The 22714-nt window shown below is 40.0% G+C and overlaps 1 protein-coding gene across 3 annotated transcripts in view; it reads left to right on the top strand.

The window, feature by feature from the left end:
* Positions 1 to 22714, top strand: part of LOC136882445 (E3 ubiquitin-protein ligase RNF185) — a 63650-nt gene that overhangs the window by 535 nt on the left and 40401 nt on the right. The window contains exons 1-2 of one of the 3 annotated variants that reach the window (XM_067155098.2): positions 256 to 409; positions 17084 to 17267. In XM_067155098.2, the coding sequence (XP_067011199.1) occupies positions 17122 to 17267 (146 nt within the window). In that variant the 5' untranslated portion in view covers positions 256 to 409; positions 17084 to 17121. Of the gene's footprint in view, positions 1 to 255; positions 410 to 498; positions 652 to 17083; positions 17268 to 22714 lie in introns of those variants that run through there. The other 2 variants (XM_067155100.2, XM_067155101.2) reach the window with 2 other exon arrangements.

Raw genomic sequence — 22714 nt, 5'->3', positions numbered from 1 at the left:
TATTCATTTGATATTGTATTTTCATTTAATCTATGTAGTTCCCGGGTTTGTGCTTCGATGACGTCACGACAAATAGCTCCACAATAAAAGGAGTCGAAATATGACATATAGACAAGAACATGATCATCATGTCATATAACATAGTAGAAACTCTTGCCCTAATTTATTTTTTAGTTGATACTTATCTGGGAATATTTTTCGTGTAATTTCGGTTGCGTGTTGTTATATTACTCTACATGGACTGTGTAGTAAGTTCACAGACGATACTTCCTCTCTAGAAGAATCAGCTGCTACAAAAAAACATAGTTCGTAGTTAGCAGATTATTTGACATACTTGTAGTGATTTTATTCCTCAGTAAATTTAAAGTGATGGAACAAGTCAGCTGCTATCTCTCTGCATTTTAAATCAGTAAGAATAATTTTCCATTGAGATGTATAGTTTTGAGACCGCGAGTTCTTTCGAGGTCTCAGCTCTTATGAATCTTTTCACATGATATGTGTCCTTCATATAAATATCAGTGTTCTGCTATGAATGTTGACGTTGTTGGTTATATTATACCGTATAGAGTGATGTCTCCTTTACAGAACAGCGTAACAGAATTAGTGATAAGTTGTACATTGAGAGTATTAAGATTGAAGAAATACCATATGGTGATTACGAATTATTATAGTGATGTACTTAATATTATGGGCTGTGACTGTTGATAGCTTTTTGATTGTGTTTTGCTGGCATGTCTTGTTAGCGATATGTTGCACCATTCCAGTCCGCTCTTATGGTAGAATTTCTGGAGATAACGCAGTTTGTGTAGGGTAATACGTCGTGCTTGCCAATAAAATAACAGATAAAAGAAATTGTCACGTGAATCTGATCCAGAGATCTGGCACCGCATATTACAGACATTCGCTCCTTGTATGGCACAGTTTGAGAGTGGCTTAAAAAAAAAAAAAAAAAAAAACGGTAAATTTGGTAGTTATTTTGTATCTGCCGTACATTGTGTTTTCTTCAAATGCCGCCTCACCAAATCTTATGTTATTGCAGTGGGCCTATTTCTTGCTATTTGCACGCAAATATTTTCTTTCTTCTTGGTGTGCATGAACAAATTATTTTATGCTCTGCTGTGTACACTTAACTTCTTGGGTGTATTATAAGACAGAGAATTGCATCCAATATCAAAGAGGTTTATTGTTGGAAATTCTTGCTCTTATAGTATTGCAGACCTAGGGTGTGTGGTACAGTTTGATGAGAATGGCTTTAAAAAAATTATATATGATGTTTATTTTGTATTTGCCATACATTGTTTTGTCTTCAAATGGCATCTTGCCAAATCCTGTGTTATTGCAGTGGGCCTGTTCGTTGTTATTTGCATGCAAATAATTTACTTGTTTGTGTGTAGGTACACATTGTTTTATGAATGAGTTTATTACAGCCAGTGGGCATCAACACAGATTATTTTATATTTTGCTGTGTACAGTTAACTTCTTGGTTATGTATTATAAGATAGAGAATTACATCCAATATCAAAGAAGTTTATTGTTGGCAGTTTAAGTTTATTGTTGGCAGTTTAAGTTTATTGTTGGCAGTTTATGTTCTTATACTATTGCAGATCGAGGCTATGGGAGCAAAGTTTAATTCTACTCTTTCATAGGTTGTCATATAGTATTTTATAATACGCTGTAGACTGTGAGAATGTTGTTGCAAACAGTGAAGCTATTAAAGAAGCCCTGCAAGTATGAGAATGACAGATATGTGCAGAAGTGCCTGTTGTAAAGTTTGAAATTTATTCTACATTATCCTCAGACTAGACCATCAGTATTCAGGTATGGAAATGATACTGTTTTGTTGGTTAACATGTGAGTTGTAGTAGTTCTGTTGACTTAATCGCCTAGGCATGTTTATAATTTTGTATCAGATTACCTCTTAATTTGTTCCTTGATTTCTTCAGTCAGAAGGGAGGGGTAGTGATTATTGTTTTAAGAGGAAGTACAAGTAGGCATATAACATTGATCAGGGAGAAAAAATGGAAGGGATCCGACACTTCAAGAATGAAGGTATTGGCCAAAGAAAGACAAGGGCCAAGAAGGGCGTGAAAATTAACGACTCCCTAGACCTCAAATGCTTTAATACCGTTGGGATTGGAAAAGAACAAAAGTTGACCAAAGGAGGTCGGATAGATGAAAGTGAAGAGCCTGGTACAAGTGGAAGCAATGCCAGGACACAGCTAAGGGCCCGTAATCGGCAACCCAAGCTCCCAAGTTCAGAGCTCTGGGGGGGCCCTTTTAATCGCCTCTTAGGACAAGCAGGGTATACCGTGGGTGTTATTCTGCTGCTCCCACCCGCAAGCGGTAGTCCAGAAGAGACCATGTTGTCCTTTTAAGTATGATGATTGGATGAAACCAGTAATTGCACCTATCTATAAACAGAGGAACACGAAGGATGCAACAGTTATTGACGTAGGCCCTATTTTATTGATCAATATATCAGGCAAGGTGTTCACGGGTAATTTGGGAAAGAGTGAGTGAACAAATTTGGAGAGTAAGTTACATGAAAACTGGTGTGGTTTCAAACTACAGGTTTGTGTTTCGTAGGTTTAGAAAGGATTTATGTTATTTATGTTACAGTGCTGAAGGAGAAAGACTTGATCCATTCTGGGGAAAAAAGGGCAGGCTATTACAGGCAATCAAAGTTATTTATGTCGACAGTTATCCTGCTGGCTCCCTGAACTAGCTGCGAAAAAGAGCGCTTTGACGGGAACCGAGGACTGTGCTCTGTTGTTCTTTGTGACTTACTGAGGTCACCAGGTGGTACTACAGACTGTTGACTTGTGATAGGCCTATATGAGGGGGGGGAGACAGAGAGAGAGAGACAGACACACAATTGCTTTAGGAATTTTTATTGTGCTGTAGTTGGTAATGGCATCTGTGTAGTAGGGAGTAAAGAATAATACAGGGAGATGCCTTGCACCTCTTGAGAGTGAAGCCCAAAGCCAAAAATATTTCCCTGTCTTTCGTAAAAGGTGACTAAAAGGGGCCCAATGGGCTCTTAACTTGGGAGTGTGGGTTGGCGACCGCAGGGCCCTTAGCTGAGTCCTTCACTGCTTCCACTTGTGTCAGACTCCTTACTTACATCTATCCTATCTGACCTCTCTTGGTCAACTCTTGTTCTTTTACTGACCCTGTCGGTATTACGTTTGGAGCCCTAGGGAGTCTCATTTTCACCTTCATTTTTTGAAGTGTTGGACCCCTACCATTTTTTCCCCTCTGATTAGTGTTAATAGAGGGATGGTTGTACTTCCTATGAAAACAATTAGCGATGTTCCTAAGCCCAGTTAGGTGATTTATTCCACATTCCCTTCAAGCATTCGGATTGCGGTATGTTATTAATAGCCTGCTTCTTGTCTTTACCGATATCTGGTGATGATTTATATCTCTTATTTTCAAGGTGCTCAATTTATGGTACCGATAGTCAACTAGAGAGAGTTTATTTAAGCCTGCAAGTCATGAGAAACTCTTCTGTAGAGCTTAGTAATAAATCATTAAGACTGTTGGCCAGAGAATATTGTTGCCGTTAATCGCCGTGTTATTTTGAAAATTATACATAATTGTACGATTCGAAGCTTCACTACCTACTCCTGAGAAAATATCTTTGTATATATCCATAACGTAAGAACTGCCATGTTTTGCTCTACATGGGGGAGGGCAGCGTGGTCGTAGGCTTCAAGCGATAACCGCAGAGAGTAGTGCAGCGGGTGGCTCCCGGTATTGTTTACTTCGTGCTATCAAGGCGTCTATTTGTATTGAATTGTGGGAGTGACACCATATTAAATGTATTCAGCCAATAGCACTGTTCCTTCAGTTGCCTGTTTCGGGAAATGGTGATATTTTACTATAAATGTAAAAATACTTGTTAGGACGGGTTTGTAGCTGGCACAGTGAACACTTCTACCTCTCCTAAGGTGAGATTGATAACGTTCAACTTTATAACTATTATTTTTAGCTACATTGCTCTCCTGAATATTTACCGATTGACAGAGGGTTACCAGTAATCCAGTGATTTAATCTGATTTTTCTTTTTACAGCTGTCGAGTCCTTAGTCTGCTGAAACTAATTTTGATTACATTTATAAATTACCTGAAAAAATATGGTAACAAAGTTATACCTGAAACTTAATTAAAATGTTTATACATTTATAGATTTCTGAATATTTTGAGTGTGAGTGTTCTTTCAAGAACGAAGCATGTCATTCTATTTTAATTAACTTGTTTCATTTTCAGGTATAATTATGTTACCTTTTCTTTTTCAGGAAATTAGTTTCAGCAGACGGAAGAATCTGATAGGTATAAATGAACAGCGTCAAAACTGAAAAGGATATGGCTTTAGATATCGCAGATCGTCTGAATTCCTCAGATGATTACAAACTATTTACCAAATGCTCAAAGGTGTGTCTATTAATCTGTGCATGTCCTGGATAGTGACAGAACCTCTTGGTCTAACAGAGAGGTGCTCACACTGGGCATTTAGTCCCGCGGGTGCCCAGCACTGTGAGAGGGCGACGAGCGTATGCTATTCAGCCGCAGTGACGTCGTGGTTACGTCACAGGCCGTCAACGTTGGGCGAAGTTCTCCCTGTCGCTCTCGATCATTGCGGCGATACCCGAGTTTGAAATGGAGGCAGAAATCCAAGTCATTTTCAGTTTACATTGTAAGAAATAAGTTATTGATGTTCATTGCAGTTTACAAATTTAACCGGATACTGTAAAGAGGCAGGCCTACAACCTGATATTTTTGTAATGTACGTCATGAATTACAATTTTCACTATTACACTTTAAGAGATGCTTTAGAACCATTTCTAATATAACACAGAGTTATGGTGGATAATCTGTGGCTTGTGGTTGCTTGGGTTTTAGTTATCTAATAAACTCACCAACATTCCAATCATGCTTACAGGGAATAACATCAGTTAGGTTATTTACTTGAAGGCATACTGCACATCTGTTTGGTAGATACATTTACTTTGTTGTACTATTATCATTGGACACCTGGTAAGTTTTAAATAATGTTTTCAAAATCAGTGAACAGGGAATTCAAACAACACAACAACACTGTGCAAAATCAAGCAGTAAACTTGTTGAATTATGTAAATATATTACTTTGTGCTGAATGAATAACAGGAATTTTACTTTTAAGAAATGGAAATACTCTCATTCCCATCCAAGGATTTGTAAATCGTAGCTTGTACGCTTAAATTGTAAAACAAAAATTATAGCGTGTTAGGTTTCTTTGAATGTATAAATATACGAAAATAAAATTGACTGTTTATATCAAGCGCAATATAATTCAAACAGGAATTTCTTGAAAAGGTTGGTTTTCTTGCAGTTATAGCATTTTCTTTAAACATTTCGCTGTGTAGTGGAGGAGAGTTTTGTAATGACAATCGAATGTCCTTCCTGCAAAGTGCGTTTGCTCTCTTGTTTCACTGTGATGTATGCTTGCTACGTCACGCCAGCACGGCCGCACTGGGCTAGCCTCAACGGACGTCCAGCTGAGCACCTCTGGTCTAACATGTTAAGGATTCTTACAATTGAACCTCTTGAAGGGAGTGTGTCAAATGCTTCGTGTCAGAACATTAGCCTACAGCAAAGAAATTTGTTTGGTAGTGTTGAATTCTGGGAGAGACATGATATTTAATAAATTTTGGCCAATGGCAGTAGCTTTTCACTTGGTATATAGGCCTATGGAAAGTATTGCAAGTTTTCTGATATTTTGCTATGGAAGCAAATATACTGGGTGAAGCGAAATTCACGCACTCGGGCGTCATAGCACAACTCCTCACATGCCACCAATAAAAAAATGTCTCTCACAAACTTTCGTCCTGCAAGTATATCTGGCAAAAAAAAGGACGTTAAAGAGTGGCAATCTGGCAACACTGTAACCACATGTAGGGTAACTACCTCTGTCAGCACATATTAGTCGTACTGTACAGTTAGTCCAGTGGATAGAGTTTTGGGTTAGCACGCTGGAAGTTGAGCGGTTGATTCTGGGTTGAGGCGTATGTTTTTTATTTCGTAAATGTAGTCCAGGTGGTATGGTGTCTGGCATCTTAATCCTCTACGGCAATTGCAGCGGGTCCTCTAGAAACCATTTGCACTTGCATACTACGATCCTAGAAATGGACGAACAATAGTTTTCATTGTTCAGCTTTGAAAGATGCCCTTTCCATGTCATGGGCGTGAATTTATTCGCACCACTTCATCTACTAGATACAAAACCTGTTTTCTTTGTACCCTCCTCCAATGGTCCCATAGATTAGTACCAACTATTATTCTTTCCTTCTTCAGGACCATCACATTTCATTAGGACCTTATGTTACCAGTGGGCCTAGCAACGTGCTTTGCGACTAATGTCCAAACTCGGTTACAATTTGTGTTATCAGCATGGTCCCACTAATTATGCCTTTCAACATTGCGTCTGGTAACTGCATGCTGTTTAGTACGTATCTCAATGCATTATTATTATTATTATTATTATTATTATTATTATTATTATTATTATTATACCGAGGGGATTGTGGAAACATCAGTCTATTACTGTTAGGGAAAGAGTAATTCGACACCGACCATTTCACAAGTGAATCATGCAGAACAATATCTGTCAGAGGGATAATGCGCGTTAAGTGGAACACCGCGCAGGACTGACGGAGTGTGTATTACGTAGTGTATGCGCTGTCCACTAGACAGGGACTAGTGGCGAGCGGAGTAACGCGCCCACGAGAGACTCCAATGTACGTGCGTGCACATATCGAATGTCCTTGAATGTCCTTCTTCTAAACTTCTAAACCTGTGTGGGAGACGTATGGCGTACACAAACGATGAATATGTGATATGGTTTTGGTCCTTGATGCAGCTGATAACCAGGCTGGTGTTGCCGCTCGTGAATATGCTGCTAGATATCCTCGTCGACGCCATCCAGATAAAAATGTATTTCATCGTCTGGAGCTGCACCTCCGGGAGTCAGGATCTCTCCTTCCACCATCGCGTGACAGAGGTCATCTACGAACTCGCCGTACTCCAGCTATTGAGGAAGCTATTCTGGAGGTCATACACGAAGAATCTCATCGAAGTACACGTAGCGTAGCAAGGCAGCTGTGTGTCTCGCAGTGCACGGTCGTTAACGTGCTGCACGAGCATGGGCTGCACCCCTATCATTATTCATTCAAGCAACACCTGCATGCTGCAGATCGCCATCAGCGGATGCAATTCTGTGAATGGTCCCAACAACAACAGGAAGCCAACGATGACTTTGTGAACACCGTACTATGGTCGGGTGAAGCAGCATTCACTCGTGAGGGTGTCTTCAATATACACAATGCCCACCATTGGTGTGAGGTTAACCCGCACGTCACCCGCGACCGTGGATATCAAGTTCACTTTGGTATCAACGTCTGGGCCGGAATATTGGGCGACAGGTGTTTGGGCCCTTACATGTTGCCTCACCAGTTGACTGCCTGAAGGTATCATGCATTCCTCTCAAACTATCTGCCTGATGCGCTGGAAGATGTTCCTCTACATGTTCAGCAGAGGATATTGTTCCCACATGATGGTGCACCTCCACACTCTGGAATTAATGTGCGACAGTATTTGGATAGAACATTTCCAGGGAAATGGCTCTGATTTGGAGGTCCAGTTGTATGGCCACTGCGTTCATCTACCTAAATCCCCTGGATTTCTTCCTGTGGGCACACCTGAAGGAGCACGTGTACTCTACTCTGCCGACAAATGTGGAAGAATTGGTAGCGCGTTTTCATGCTGCTTTTGTTACTGTGGGTGCAGCTATGTTGCGAAGGGCCCAGAGCTGTATGATCTGGCGGTTTGCGCAATTTTTGGACTGCAGGGAGGTCGCTTTGAGCATCTGTTGTTCTGAGGACAACATATTCTGTTGTGAAGGTAATGCGGTCATTAATATGGACAGTATTATTGCTAATGTGCTACATCTGAGCGCTCATTAAAATTACATGTAGAATGTAAGTGACAAGTAGATGTTGTGTTATTGTTCTGTGCTATCATCTTTAGCATTTTGAATGTGTACTTACTCTGTCCTATGACAGGTCATTTGTTTCAACTGTATTTCTTATTTGTCTAACCACGTATTTGTTGTGTTAAACATTACAGAATGTTGTAAATGTAGGATACATGTGACCTAAAATGAGGTGTCGTACTGTATTACAGTATGTAATGGCCAATGTTATATATATTTTATATACATAGTTTGTGGACAAGGGTGCACAGTCACAAGCTAGTACAATCTTACAATTCTAGGTCTAGTTCTCTTCTCAACCGATGTGTGATGGATGTGCATTATCGTTCCTCTGAAAGCACGAAGAGGACAGTCAGCAACAATGCGGTGGACGGTCTGCAAGGAGGCACCACAGTCGCAATTCGCAGAGGTAGCCCTTCCCCATTTGTGTAGCAGATATCCACATCTGCCTTGTCCAGTTCGGATCCGGATGATGATCCTCCACTGGTGTCTGGGAAGGTCAAATCTTTGTATTCGCTTAGAAGGGTCTTCAACTAGAAAAGAAGTATATTGGCTACTGAAGACTACTTCTACTAGATTTTCCATGAACTAGTAACTTAGACGGCTCTTTCAAGGTTAACTGTGAATATGAGGTCAATAGTTGACCTTCCTTTTCTAAAGCCATACTGTTCTTCTCTGAATTCTTTTTCCACTTACTTTCTTATTCCCTTTTCCAGTACTTTTTCGTAGATTTTGGCACAGTGACACATCAGGGTATATCACGGTAATTCTGACATTTTCTTCTGTCTCCTTTCTTAAAGATGGGTACTGTTATACCCTTCTTCGATTCTTCCAGTATTTTTTTGTCATTCCACACTACCCGCATCATCCTGTATAGCCACTATGTACCCGCTTCCCCTGCAGCTCTTATCATCTCCACAATTAACTCTTCCACTCCTGGTGCTTTTCCCAATTTCATCCTCTTCACAGCTTCCTCCACTTCTGCCCAGGTTAACGTCTCCATTTTCTCCTCATACCTGGCATCAAATTCCTCCATATGATCTTCTTTACTTAATCCAACCACATTCAGAAGATGCCGGCACCAGAATCATGTTTCTGTGGCTCCCAAGCCACATGGGTATAGAGGGAAACAAGCTAGCAGATAAGGCTGCCAAGGAGGCAGTAACCCTGCACCCATTGCCTTTCAAGGTTCCAGCAAGTGATATTCGCTCTCAGCTGAGATATCTGGTTATGTCCCATTGGGAGATGGAGTGGCAGGCCACTCCTCTTCCAAATAAGCTGAGAGCGGTTAAAGGTACTACGAAGGTATGGACGACTTCCCTTCGGGCCTCTTGGAGGGAAGCTGTGGTATTATGTCTTCTTCGGATCGGCCACAGTATCCTGACTCGCTCCCATCTATTGAAAGGAGAACCCCCTCCAGTGTGTACTTGCAGCGATCATCTTACCGTGGTACACATCCTTACGGAGTGTGTGGACCTGGTCAATCTGCGCCATAGTCTTAACCTCCCGAGTACAATCTCCCTTATCTTGCGAGATGACGAGCAGTCAGCAGACCTCGTCATTCGCTTTATGAGGGATAGTGGTCTGTTTTATCGTGTGTAATGTCTTAGTGTATTTGTGTCAATTGCGGTTTTATCCCATTGACTAAATTTTAGTTTGTGTTGCGTATTTTAATGTGTTATTTTAACTTCTAACGTAAATTATGTATGTATATATATCTGTACTACCAGGCAATGCCTTATTCCTTTTTTGCCTGTATTTTCTTTTCTTTTATTAGAAAATAAGGCATTGCGAATTAGATCTACTGATTGTTTTAATCTCATACTCTTTTTTTTTTCATCACCATTTTTTTAACTAGTCAGTGGATACATTTTAAAATTTAAACTATCATAGATCATGTCGTCCATCTCGTTCCATTAGGGGCCGACGACTTTCGTTGTTAGGCTCCTTAAAACAAGCAGCATCATCATCACAACACATTCAGAAGGTCCTAAGTGCTACCCCCACATGTGGCATGGAGCACTGTCACAGGTAGCCTCATTGGAGGAGTGCTACAGTGGCAGCTCCTTGCTCTTCTACTGGCTGCCACCTCGCTAGACTTATCACAGTTTGGAATAAAGTCCTCAGATTGCCTCCCACCACCTCATACCCCAAATACAAGGTCTCTCTTATAAACCCAGACAGAGCGCACGGTGTTTGTACTCTGCGCCACAGCAGCTGCCTCAGCCTAACTTATGTCGCGCGCGGCCGCCCTGCTTTAAGCGTGTATACAATCTTATATGAAATCTTACCTTACAAAAGACTCTGAAAGTGTCATCCTTCATAATGAGGGACTTCGTAAACATCATTAGGATTTTCTGCACACCAATAGCGAGAGTTAAGACTGTTCATACGACCATTAAGATGAAACCAGGCGTCATCCGAAAAGAACACAAGCTGTGGGTCCTATAAATGATCATTCAGTGATGCAAGATACCACTCACAATATCTCACTCTTGTGGCTGAATCAGCAGGTTTTAAACAATGGGCCTGTGTAAACCTGTACGGTTTGATGTGTAGCTCTGTGTGCAGAAGAAACCGAAACCCCTACTTGTTGTGGTAATTTTGTGAGTGATTTATTCAGTGACCATTCAAGATTCACAGCAATGTCATCTAGCTTTTCCTCTGTTAAAACTGTTCGTGTGCACGCATGTCTTTTATAGAGCACTGACCCAGTAGTTTCAAATTTATTTACGATTACATGAATCTGTGTTCATGAAGGTGGCACTTCATCAGGAAATTGCTGAACAAACAGATCGCGTCCCAGTCGAGCAGACTCGTACTTAAAATAAATATACATATAATGCGACCAACAGACTGGCTTTACACATGCACTTTCTGCTGTCATAGGTAAGGAGTTGCAAAAAGGGACGATAATCGGCAGCATTTAACTGTTCACATGCACCTTTGGTAAAGATAGATGTATCGTGAGTAGATGAATGGGACAATTGAGAATAACATTTAGGTGACTGCGGAGCTCCACGCACCTTTATGTCTGAGGTGAACATAGACTATGATGGTGTGTGAAGGCCAACCGACATGCTCCAGTGCAACAGCTCACCATCCAAATGAATCGTGGGGCATCCAAGCACGTTTCTATCTCAACAGTTAAACAAACCCTTCTGCAAATTGGGCTCTGAAGTAGATGGAGGGTGTCTGCACCCATTCATCAACGGAAATGACTGGAATTTGCTCAGCAGTATGATGACTGGACCGCTGTTGATTGTCAGCAGGTGGCCTCCTCCTGCAAGTCATGTTTTCAGCTGTATATGGATGTCCGCGTGTCCAGCGAGAAATGTCTGACAATCAACACCCTGCAACCATTGCTGAATGGTCTGGGGAACGTTCCTGTGGTATTCTCTAGGTCTGATCATCAGTGGGGAAGACAGTCTTGATCAATTAGGTTATGTATGCATCCTCTGCAATCACGTCCACTCGTACATGAGGATGGGATCTTCCAGCATGATAATGCACCTTGCCACATGGCTAGAAAAGCAAGAGTGTAGACTTCAAAGTTCTCCCCCGCCCCCATAACAGCCCCGATCGTAATTCAGTTGAACACAGGGACCACCTTGTTTGTCGTGTTCGCCATCTTGTCTCCTCCACAGTGAACCCTTCAACATTATTGTGGGATGCGCTGCACTCAGCATGGTACCAGATACCCATGAAGACGTATAAGCACCTGACTGAGTTAGTGCCAGAATGTCCAGCAGGTGGTCATAATAATAATGTGATGCAACCCTGTAAATATAAATGGTTGGTAATAGTTATTAATCAGACAGCTTATGGATTGTTAGGCCACTTGCCATTTGGGCTCCTCAGTTGGACTGAGACCCTATTGGTTCTGTTGCTGTGCGGTTTCAATCTGCAGTTGTGAAAGCCTTGTTTTGAATTGCTCTTAATGCTATTTAGAATTCAATCACGCCTACCACTCGCTCTATAACAAGTACATGCCTGATTTTCAAAACCAACCCGTGGCCTTACCTTACGTTCACCCCCTGTGGGTGAGGGATGCAGACGAAGAATACACCCGTGGTAACCGCTGTCTTTCGTAAGAGGCGAATAAAAGGGTTGGCCAAGGGATGATGAAATTAAGACTACTTGGGATTAGTACCATTATGTGAGGAACACCATGGATCTACGTTACCTAGGAGTAGTACCCTTATGTGAGGAGAACCACGGGTATGGGTGTTCCTTGTGGTTAGTACCATCGTGTGTATCTCACTAGGGTGGGGGGGGGGGCACTTGGCTGCGTGGACTAATGTCCATGCGAGGAAAGGTGCCATACGCTGCGCTGGAATGTGTGTATTCCCCTGTGTTCAGAATGGGTCTGCGTTACCTGTGATTAGTACTACAGGAGGGGCCAGTGAATGGATTTTGGACCCCTTTTTATAAGAAGCATCATTAAAGAAAAGAAGGCATTGTGAATTAGATCCACTGATTGTTTTGGATTCATGGTCATTTTTTCATAATTCGCTTTAATTATTTCAGTCAGTGCATATATTTTGAAGTTTCAATTATAGTTTTATTTTGTTGCACCTCGTATCATTAGGGGCCGATGACAGCAACAATCACCACCACCACCAACCTTTGTCACCAAAAACCTTCGATGTGTTAGTACCACATTAAACCACTAGGAAAAAGTGTATGTTTAACTTGAGCTCTCATTAGTTTCCTCACTCTTTCAAAACTGGATACATCTCTTACTCTCTCTTTCATGAAACACAGACTATATACAGTGGACGCCGCTTATTATGATCACTCTGGGACGCAGATAATTTGATAACATTAACTGTCTGATAACAGTAGCCGAAAAATAAAAATTGATAGGTAGCCTACTGTATTTATTCATAACCTACATGCACTACAATGAAACAGATACCGGTACAATACTGCAATACCATTAACTCTTTTCAGCTATATAAAATAGTCTCATTGCTGTTTGCTTCTGGTTGTCTCTCAAAAGTCCATTAATATCTAGCGCCCGTCTCATATCAGCATTCGTTGATGTTCAGGAAGTTTCGGCAACATTGTCGTCATCAGCATCGCTATCTTCTGCTCCCATGTTCTTCACCTCTCATATCTAATTCTGCAGAAGTAACTGCCTCACATATGTCGTCTGTCTGTTTCGCATCAGTAATGATTCCCTCATCAATTTTCATCCATTCCTGAAATTTATCTTCCGTTAAGCCTGTTGGACAAAGTTCAACATCCTCATCGACTTCTGGTAACTCTCTTAATCCCTCATACCGGAAGCAGTTCCTTATTGTATGTGCTGAGACATTATCCCATGGCATGACTAGAAGATGCAGGGCATCGATAAGGCTGCTTGTTTTGGCAGGGGCATTGACGCTAGTTTTATGCGAGTCTTCTATGTTTTCTAATATTCTTGTGTGCATTTCATGACGATAATACGCTCTCATGGTGCGAATGATTCCTTGATCGCATTGTTGAATTAATGAAGTCGTATTCTCCGGTAAGAAAATCGCATTGATGTTCTTGAACTCTCAGTTCACAATGTGTGCTAAACAGTTACCAACCAGCAAAACTATTTTACGGCCCAGCCTATTATTCCACTTCAGGAGCCATTATTTGAAAATCAAGGCAGTCATCCATGTATTAGAGTTGGAATGATAGTCCAATGGAAAATTGATGCCGTTAAAGCAACATGGGTTCTCAGTTTTCCCAATAACTAACAGTCTTTTCTTTTCACCAGACATACTTGCACAACATAAAACTGTTATTCGTTCCTTGGAGGTTTTACAGCCTTTAGCACGATCATATTTGAAGAAGTGTGTTTAGGCAAGGTGTGATAATACTCGCAACTTGAGAGTGAAATCCTTGAAAACAAATATGATAACATAAACCGAATACATGATCACAATAAACGGAAGATTTTCAAGATTTTAGTATTTGTTCGTACGGCACTTCATAAAAATGATTATATAATACGGTTGATAACATTATCCGTGATTACAAAAACGGCGTCCACTGTATATGATGGATGATTTTCACTGAAAATGATATAGCATTTGGTGGGCCGCCATGGAGTTCCGTCTGTGCTGAAACACTGGAAAACATATTTTTATTATTGTAAATTTTTGGCAAAGTTAAAAAGCGTGCGCATGGAAGAAAGTGGATGAAAACAGATATATGAACCTGATTCAATGCGTACTTGAAATAAGATTGTTCTTCTGACCTGGCATGCCTCATATGTTTGAAATGTTTGATTTTAGAGGTGTCTGATAATGATTTGGCAATAATTAATTTACATCACAAATGAAATTAGCTACTGGTTCTGTACTTGCTTTATTCTTCTCACAGCTAGAATCCACTTTCTGTGTGTGTCAGATTCCCATCGATGATCAAAAAATCCATGAAATGTAGTTCCTTTGTTTCTTTGAGTGTTCTGGCAGTTCGCTACTACTTCCACAATTTCACTCCCTCAGTTACGACTGACTGCTCAAGATTAGATCACCTAAAATTCCTTCTGCTACAGGTGGTAGGAGTGGCCATACTCACTTAATGTTTGCCTCAATTTTTTCTATTCACTTTCAACTTTATTTTCATATTGTGATCTTTTCTACTTGGAAAAACTCAGTTCAAGCTTATTTGTCTTGTAATGTCATTCCACGCCATCTCTCCAGTCAGCAAACATATTGCTTAGTTGAGCAGCTCGTCTCCTTACTTCCAAGTCTTCACATCCCAAAATATGCAACATTCTCATAACACTACTCTTTCGTGGGAAATGATCCAGAACAGTTCGTGCTGCTTTTCTTTGGATGTTTTCCAGTTCTTGAGTCAAGTAATTTTGGTGAGGGTCCCATACACTGAAACCATATTCTGATTGGGGTCCTACCAGTGACTTGCACACCCTCCATCTTATTACAGCCCTTAAATACCCTCATAACCACATGAAGAGATGTGTAATTTTAACATATTATCCCAATGAATATTTTTTTAAATAGCTTAATAGTTACAATGATTCTTATGGAGTGCTTTCACTCATACGCAGTAATTAAACTGAGAGGACGTTCCTCTCGGCGAAACTTACAACTTAACTTTTTCGCCCCATTTATAATTTGCTGCCCTTCTCACAACTTCAACCTAATTGTTATCCGGTCAATTAGATTAGCAGTTTACCTTTTTCTACAACTAAGAGCGCTGATGTGAGTCAATGCAGAGTCTCACTTAAGCCCTTATAACTACATTCGGTATGGACATTTAAAAAAATCAACAAATGCCTGAGGGTATTGAACCAAGGAACATAACACAGAAAGACTTATGTAAATAAGTTAGTAAGGCTAGGATTTGAGTAAAGAAGAAAGTGATTTTAGGCTTTTCTTTTTTTCCAGAACTACATTGCCAGCCAAAAGTTTCCAGACAAGCATTAAACTGTTACTGTTAAAGAATGAACTCAGATTAAAAGAGAACAACTATGCAAGGAATTGACAAATGTATATATTATATATTATAAAACTAATATTTTACAATAAAACTATGTTGTTACATTACATCTGAGTAAGAACTGGACAATTTACTCTCACAGATTACCAGAACACACAAAACTCTTATCAGCAAAGAAACCCCACTTTGCTGCAAGTTCACTTTTAACTATTCTCAGCATTCTCAGAACAAGTTTTTCTAACACTGATGCTGATATACTTTGCCAGGCATTATGCAAGAGACCCACAGCTTTTCCGATGAAGGACACTCGTTTTGGACTTGCTGATCCAACTCCTCCCACAGCAATTCAATTGGATTTGTGTCTCGGGATTGGCGGGATGCCATTCCATTCCCCAGAGTTTTGTTGTGTTGCAGATAATTCATGCAATAGCGAGACTTGTGTATGTGGTCATTGTTTTGTTGGATGACAAACCCATAGACGAGCATAATGAGACAGGATGGAATGGTAGCTGTCTTTGTCCAGTGTTCCTTGAATTCGGTACGTCTATTAACTCCACTGAATGTGAAACAATGCCAAACCATCACAGAGCCCCTCCATGTTTCACTGCAGGTGTTATACAGTAGGATGAAATTTTTCCGATGCTGAACATTTAACATAAACTCGTCTTCGTTGCCCGAAAACCTTCGAAACTTGGTTACATTAATGTATTCTGTCATTAAACAATCATTAAACATATTTGTGTGGGTACATATGTTTTGTCCTTTAAACTTTTGGCTGGCAGTGTACATTCAGCTGGAAGTGATTTTTAAAAATTTGGGTTTTTTTTAGTTTGATAGAGCTGTCCTAGACTCACAATTTGAAAGCTTTCTGGGCCCTTTAGCCCCTCAACTTTCTGCACAACTGAAGAAATTGCTTTATTTTACGTATGAAACTTTGCTAAGATATGTTTTCAACATTAAAACATTATCATCTGTTAGGTTTTCACTTGGGTTTGGCCTATGCCGACAACTTGGTCTTATTGGCAGACTATGCTGAATCCTAGAGTCTAATAGCATGGAGTTTGAAGAGAGGTGCAGTGAGTGTGATATGAAAATTAGCACTTCCAAAACTAACGTGATGTCAGTAGCAAAGAAACCTAACTGAATCTTTTTTAATATTTACCTTCTATATTCTCTCAAGATGGAAGTGGACGAAGTAAAATTAAATTACAGTGCAGCAAAGTAAATGGTGTGAGCTCACAGCTATTCTGTAAGAGAGAAGTAAGTTCATGGACGAAACTTTTTCAGGCTGACTCTGTTGTATGGGATTGATTGCTGGTGCAAGCACATGTGAGCAATGGCAGGATGGTACTTGCAATAGGTAGAAAAAGGCTCCGTGAGAAATGAACTCTATGGATGAAGTCATTCATGATGGGGATATGTGAGGCAGATGGACGATGGTTAACCTCTCTTTTTAATTATAAGAGGTGTGGAACTAAACGAGGTTGCAAGCAGAGGGTTGTGGAGGAGCTGAATTAGCTCTGAGCCTTGCAGACTGAATGCAGTGATAGAGAAGGGTGTGCGTGCACGTGTGTATTTAATTATTTGTTACATTGTACTGTTCCAGGTAGATAATCAAAGCAGTTTCTGAGGAAAAGTGCAAGAATGGCTGCGGCTAACGAACCCGGTCCATCGAGAAGTAACAACAGTGAAGAGCGGGATAAAGAGAAGGATGAGCGTATGTTTGAGTGTAACATCTGTCTGGACACAGCCAGGGATGCTGTAGTGAGTCTCTGTGGACACTTATTTTGGTAAGTCATGATGATTTTAATTTCCCATTTCCAGTTCCTGCCGGGTGGGACATTGATAGTCCTTCTCCACCGTTGCCTCTCCTTCCACCGCTTTTCTTCAGTAATTGTATTCCAGTCCAGTCCTTTTTTTTTTTTTTTGGTACTTGCTCTCATTCCTCTATCTTGGCCTCCAACGCTCATTTTGGAATCCTTCCCTCCTTCATCCTCATATGTCTAAACTATTTCAGTTTATTCTTATCCATCCTCTCACTCAGTTTTTCTGCCCCCATTTTTCTCACCCCAACATTTACTCTCTCCCCGTACCTTCTGTATCATACTACTCAGGTTCATTTCAACTGGCCTGAATTTTACTCATCTCTTGCTGCCATTGTCCAAGTCTGATGTGTATGTTACTAGGGGTATAGTAAATCTTCTGCATTATCTCCTTACACTTTACAGGAACTTTTCTGTTCCACACAAAGTTCCTTACATTCTGGTAGAACATACTTCCCGCTTGTACCCTTATCTTTCATTATTTTGCTTCCAAATACAGTAAATTAAAAGAAATAAGTTTCATAATGATAGATCCGTATTGAACTGTGATTACAATAGAGTAAAATAATATATTATTATTGGTCCACCTTTTCAATACAAAATGAAAATTACATAGGGACTAGTTTCGACCTAGTAATAGGTCATCATCAGCCTGAAGTAAATTAAAGCGTAAATATCGAAGAAAAACATAAACGATGTAAACACAAGTACAGTCTTTTTAAAGGTACATACCATGTGGGAATTTGAGTAGAGATATATTAAAAATAATAACTCTTCCAATTGACGAAGTACTGAGCGGAAGGTATGTAAAGTTCGGTGCGCCGTATATTATAAAAGACCACTGTGCACTAAATGATGTAATAAAGAAGAAGAGTAGGTTGAATGCTGGCTTCTTCTTAGCTGTTGTATATTCGAAGAAGATTACGTCGTATTTTATAAGGTATTGAAAGACGTCCATGTATTTTGACGTCTTTCAATACCTTATAAAATACGACGTAATCTTCTTCGAATATACAACAGCTAAGAAGAAGCCAGCATTCAACCTACTCTTCTTTATTACATCATTTAGTGCACAGTGGTCTTTTATAATATACGGCGCACCGAACTTTACATAACTTCCGCTCAGTACTTCGTCAATTGGAAGAGTTATTATTTTTAATATATCTCTACTCAAATTCCCACATGGTATGTACCTTTAAAAAGACTGTACTTGTGTTTACATTGTTTATGTTTTTCTTCGATATTTACGCTTTAATTTACTTCAGGCTGATGATGACCTATTACTAGGTCGAAACTAGTCCCTATGTAATTTTCATTGTGTATTGAAAAGGTGGACCAATAATAATATATTATTTTACTCTATTGTAAATACAGTAAAACCTTGATGTATCGATTTTCGAGGGGGAGGGGGAAAATGACGATGGATGCGGGAAAACGATTAATGCGGGTGATGTAAAATACGGGGAAAGCAAACGAATAAAATCTGGGTACTGTATTTGGGCATTTTTCGTCATGTAAAGATGATGATGATGATAATAATAATAATAATAATAATAATAACAACGGCGTGTGGCCTCCGAAGCCAAATGCAGATCTACGAGATCCTTGCTCAAGACTAGCAACTCGTAATCGCTCGTACATTCTTGCGTAACAGGTTGCCGCTATTATATGCTTTATGCTAGAGTAGTCAGCTGTCTCTTTAAATTCAAAAAACTTTTGCGTGTATTTTTCTTATGTACAATCAATCCATGCAGGATAATTGTGGCAGAGGACAAATTTTTTTTTTACGATCGATGCGATAAAATAATTCGAAGAACAATAGATGCGGGGAATTTAACTTTGGTTCATATGGAATATTTTTGGGACCGAATAAACTGAACGATGGATACGGGAAAACGACCGTTCCGGGAATGATGCATCGAGGTTCTACTGTATTTTGAAGCATTCAACAACCACAAGGTTTTGTCCCCTGATACTAGCAAATCCTTTTCCTTCTTCTCTTCTTGTCATCACCACCGTTATGCTCCTCCCCACGCAGATTTTCATACCCTATTTCACATTATTGTCACTTAAAGTTTCTAGTTCGATTTGCACTTCTGTATTGTTGACTCCCCGGATCACTGTCATCTGCAGACAATATTTTCATATACTGCGTTTGTTTCCTTTAGAATTTCATCCATGACCATTCTGAATATAAGTAGACAATACACTTCCTTGTATGGTTTGGTTTTTAAACCAATCTGTGCTCCCAACTGGAGTCTGGACACAACTGGAACAGTTTGTATACATTACTGATTTTCTCTCCAGGGTTTCCCACATCTTTTCTCAATTACCACTATCGCATGCTTTCACTAGATTATGGAATACAATCACCAGATGTTTTCCATATTCCCACTGTTTTTCCATCAGTAAGTTCATTGTAACTATAGGGTTTATTGTTGACTGCGCTGTCAAAAGCCATACTACTGTTGTCCTAAATTCCTTTCCATGCCTTCATCTCATCCTCCTTTCTATTATTCTCTTAAATATTTTGGCTACATGTGACAACAGTGTGATTACCTGCCACCCACAGAGGCCCGGGTTCGATTTTCGGCTCTGCCACGAAATTTGAAAAGTAGTATGAGGGCTGGAACAGGGTCCACTCAGCCTCAGGATGTCAATGAAGTAGAGGGGGTTTGATTCCTCAGCCATCCTCGAAGTAGCTTTCCGTGGTTTCCCACTTCCCTTCCAGGCAAATGCCAGGTTGCTACCTAACTTACGGGCACGGCCACATCCTTCCGCGTTCCTTGCCTATTCCTTTCAAACTTCCAATTCCCGCACAAGGACCCTGTTCAGGTGAGGCCGCCTAGGTGGTGAGGTATCATCATGACCAAACATCTCACGCTCCAGGACACTGCCCTTGAGGTGGTAGAGGTGGGATACCTCGCTGAGTCTGGGGAGGGAGGGTCCTGCTGCATTTATAATTTCCACACATACCGTATTTACTCTCGTAGTACACACCTTTTTTCTCTTTCACATTTACAGCCAAGAAAATTGGTGGGGGGTAGGCAATATGTGATAACCTCAAATTTCGTGTAGTGAACACATGACTTCTAGGCTATGAAAAGCTATAAATTGTACATGTTAACATTCGACACTATTCTTTAACAAGCTTACGAATGTATTCTGAGTTTTACTGCCTGTTTTTGTTGGAAGGCAGTATTTCTAAATTTAAAAAGAATAAATGGTGAACACATGACTTTTAGGCCTAGGCCTGCACATAAAGTAAATATAGTCTATTTTAGTTACTCTTATCACGTTATTCATTTCATCTCGTAACTTCTCTGATGAGGTTGATGTCAGGAAAGGCATGCGGTCGTAAAAACTTGCAATATTAATACAAAAGAACGTACAGTCATTTGTGTCTGTCAGTTAAGCAGTAAGCCTACCACACAGCAAACCTGATCATTGAATTATCGTCGTCTTCCCTGCTACTGGCGTGTCGTCATTCCAAACAATGTCATCTTCACGGCAATCGTGAGTATTTGATATCCCATCTTTCTGTAACTTACAGTAGTTTTGTTCCCGATTATAGAGTCCAAACAGTGAGAATCTATTTGCAAATGGTTTCTGGAGATGTTTGTTATTCCTAGTTGGTGTATGTGTAGCAGCTGTGCTGTAAAAAGCATGCCAAACCCCTAGCTGATAACTAGCGTATGTTACGAGTTGTATTTCCGAATGTAATACATAGTGATCGGAAGCATTCTTTGGATACCTGCGACTATTGAAAGCAAGACCTTTATTTCTAAGTGTATTTCATGCTTGTTCTCTACATTTATCATGTCAGGATTTACCTAAACAGCTGTAATTGAGATAAGAGAGAGCACATTGTTTATGTTATGTATGCTACTAGTGTTGAAGTTCCACGGCGGAGGAAGAAAATAAATAACAGGAAATCTTGTCACATTTATGGATATCTACAGGTGTGGCGGTAATGGATTTTATCATCATAGTTTCATTTCGCACGTTCAGTGCCTCCATATCTTTTTTATTAACCCACAATGTGTTCTGTTTGGCATCTCTGAAAATCGTAAAAATAGTTAAGTGGGGACGTAAAATCAATACTATTATCATTATTTAGGTACGTTAGCGGGTAAAACAATTGTTATGATTGGATTGTTTTAATCATGTTTTAAACCTACTTCTCTCCAAAGATTATGTGGGCTATATTGGCCCGAGTTACGAGATCACTTTGTTAATGATCTCCCCTGCTATATTAATAGTATCAAGCGTGAATATTTCTTAACTAAAGTAACCTTGTTTCCTCATCCCAAGGTGGTGCAGCCCCCAATGGAGGGGAGCTGCATGTACCATTTTTACCGCATATCAGCTTTCCTGCCCTTCTTAAATCTCTGGCAGTACGGTACCGGGAATCAAACTCAGGCCCCCGAGAACGGCAGCTAACTGTGCTAACCATTATGCTGGCGGACATTCTTAACTACAAAAACGAGACATATAGAATGCATGACTGATGCATACTTTAATTACGTAGGTCGGACACGAAACTATTCACATATTTCTACGTCATCAGAGCTGCAGTAGGCCTACGCTATGGAGGCGACATTTCTTAACTACAAAAAACAGATGTACCGCATGACTTTGCGCGGGTCGTATGGTCGAAACTATTCACAAATTTGTGTGATGTCATTGGAGCTGCAGTAAGGCTTGTAGCCGCTTCGAAGCAGAATCGTTCTTCTCTGACGAATTACGTTGGGGGGTCTTGTATGCGAGATTTATTATTTTAATTTTCTTTGTCCCAGAAAGCCAGGGGGGTTCTAATACAAAAGTAAATATGGTATTTCATCCATCCCTGCTGCTTTTCATTTGTTTATCAGCCATTTCCACCTCGCTCTCCATCCTCATTCACCACTACACTCTCTTCTCACATTCAGGAGAGTATCAAAGTAATTTTCCATCCATTCTTTATTTCTGTTATTTCATTTATTTCATTTCCACTCCCTTCACTTATTTTGTGTAATATTTTTTCTTTTCTCTTATTTTTTATCAATCCAAATATCGTCTTTGCACCATTTACATCCTTTTCCAATTCTTGTGTGAATCTCTTCGACCTTTTTTTACTTTTAAATTCCTGATACTTAATCTTTCTTCCTTATTTCCTATCTCTATTCTGTCCTTGCCATGCTTACTTCATTTGTTTAACAACCTCCTTCATCCTTCCATTCCACCAAGGTGTCTGCTTTTCCTTGATTCTTGCTGAAGTTCTGCCACAAATCTTCTGCACAGCTTACAAATGTGGTCTTAAATTTGGTCCATTCTTCTTCCACACTTTCCATCATGTTGTAATTCCTCCTGAAATTTCTCCTGAGTTCCTTTATCTCTGTATTCCCATACTTGTATTTTCTTATTTCTTTTAA

Source organism: Anabrus simplex, chromosome 10, assembly GCF_040414725.1.
Source record: "Anabrus simplex isolate iqAnaSimp1 chromosome 10, ASM4041472v1, whole genome shotgun sequence".
Classification (NCBI taxonomy): domain Eukaryota; kingdom Metazoa; phylum Arthropoda; class Insecta; order Orthoptera; family Tettigoniidae; genus Anabrus; species Anabrus simplex.
This window is presented reverse-complemented; position numbering and strand designations above follow the sequence as displayed.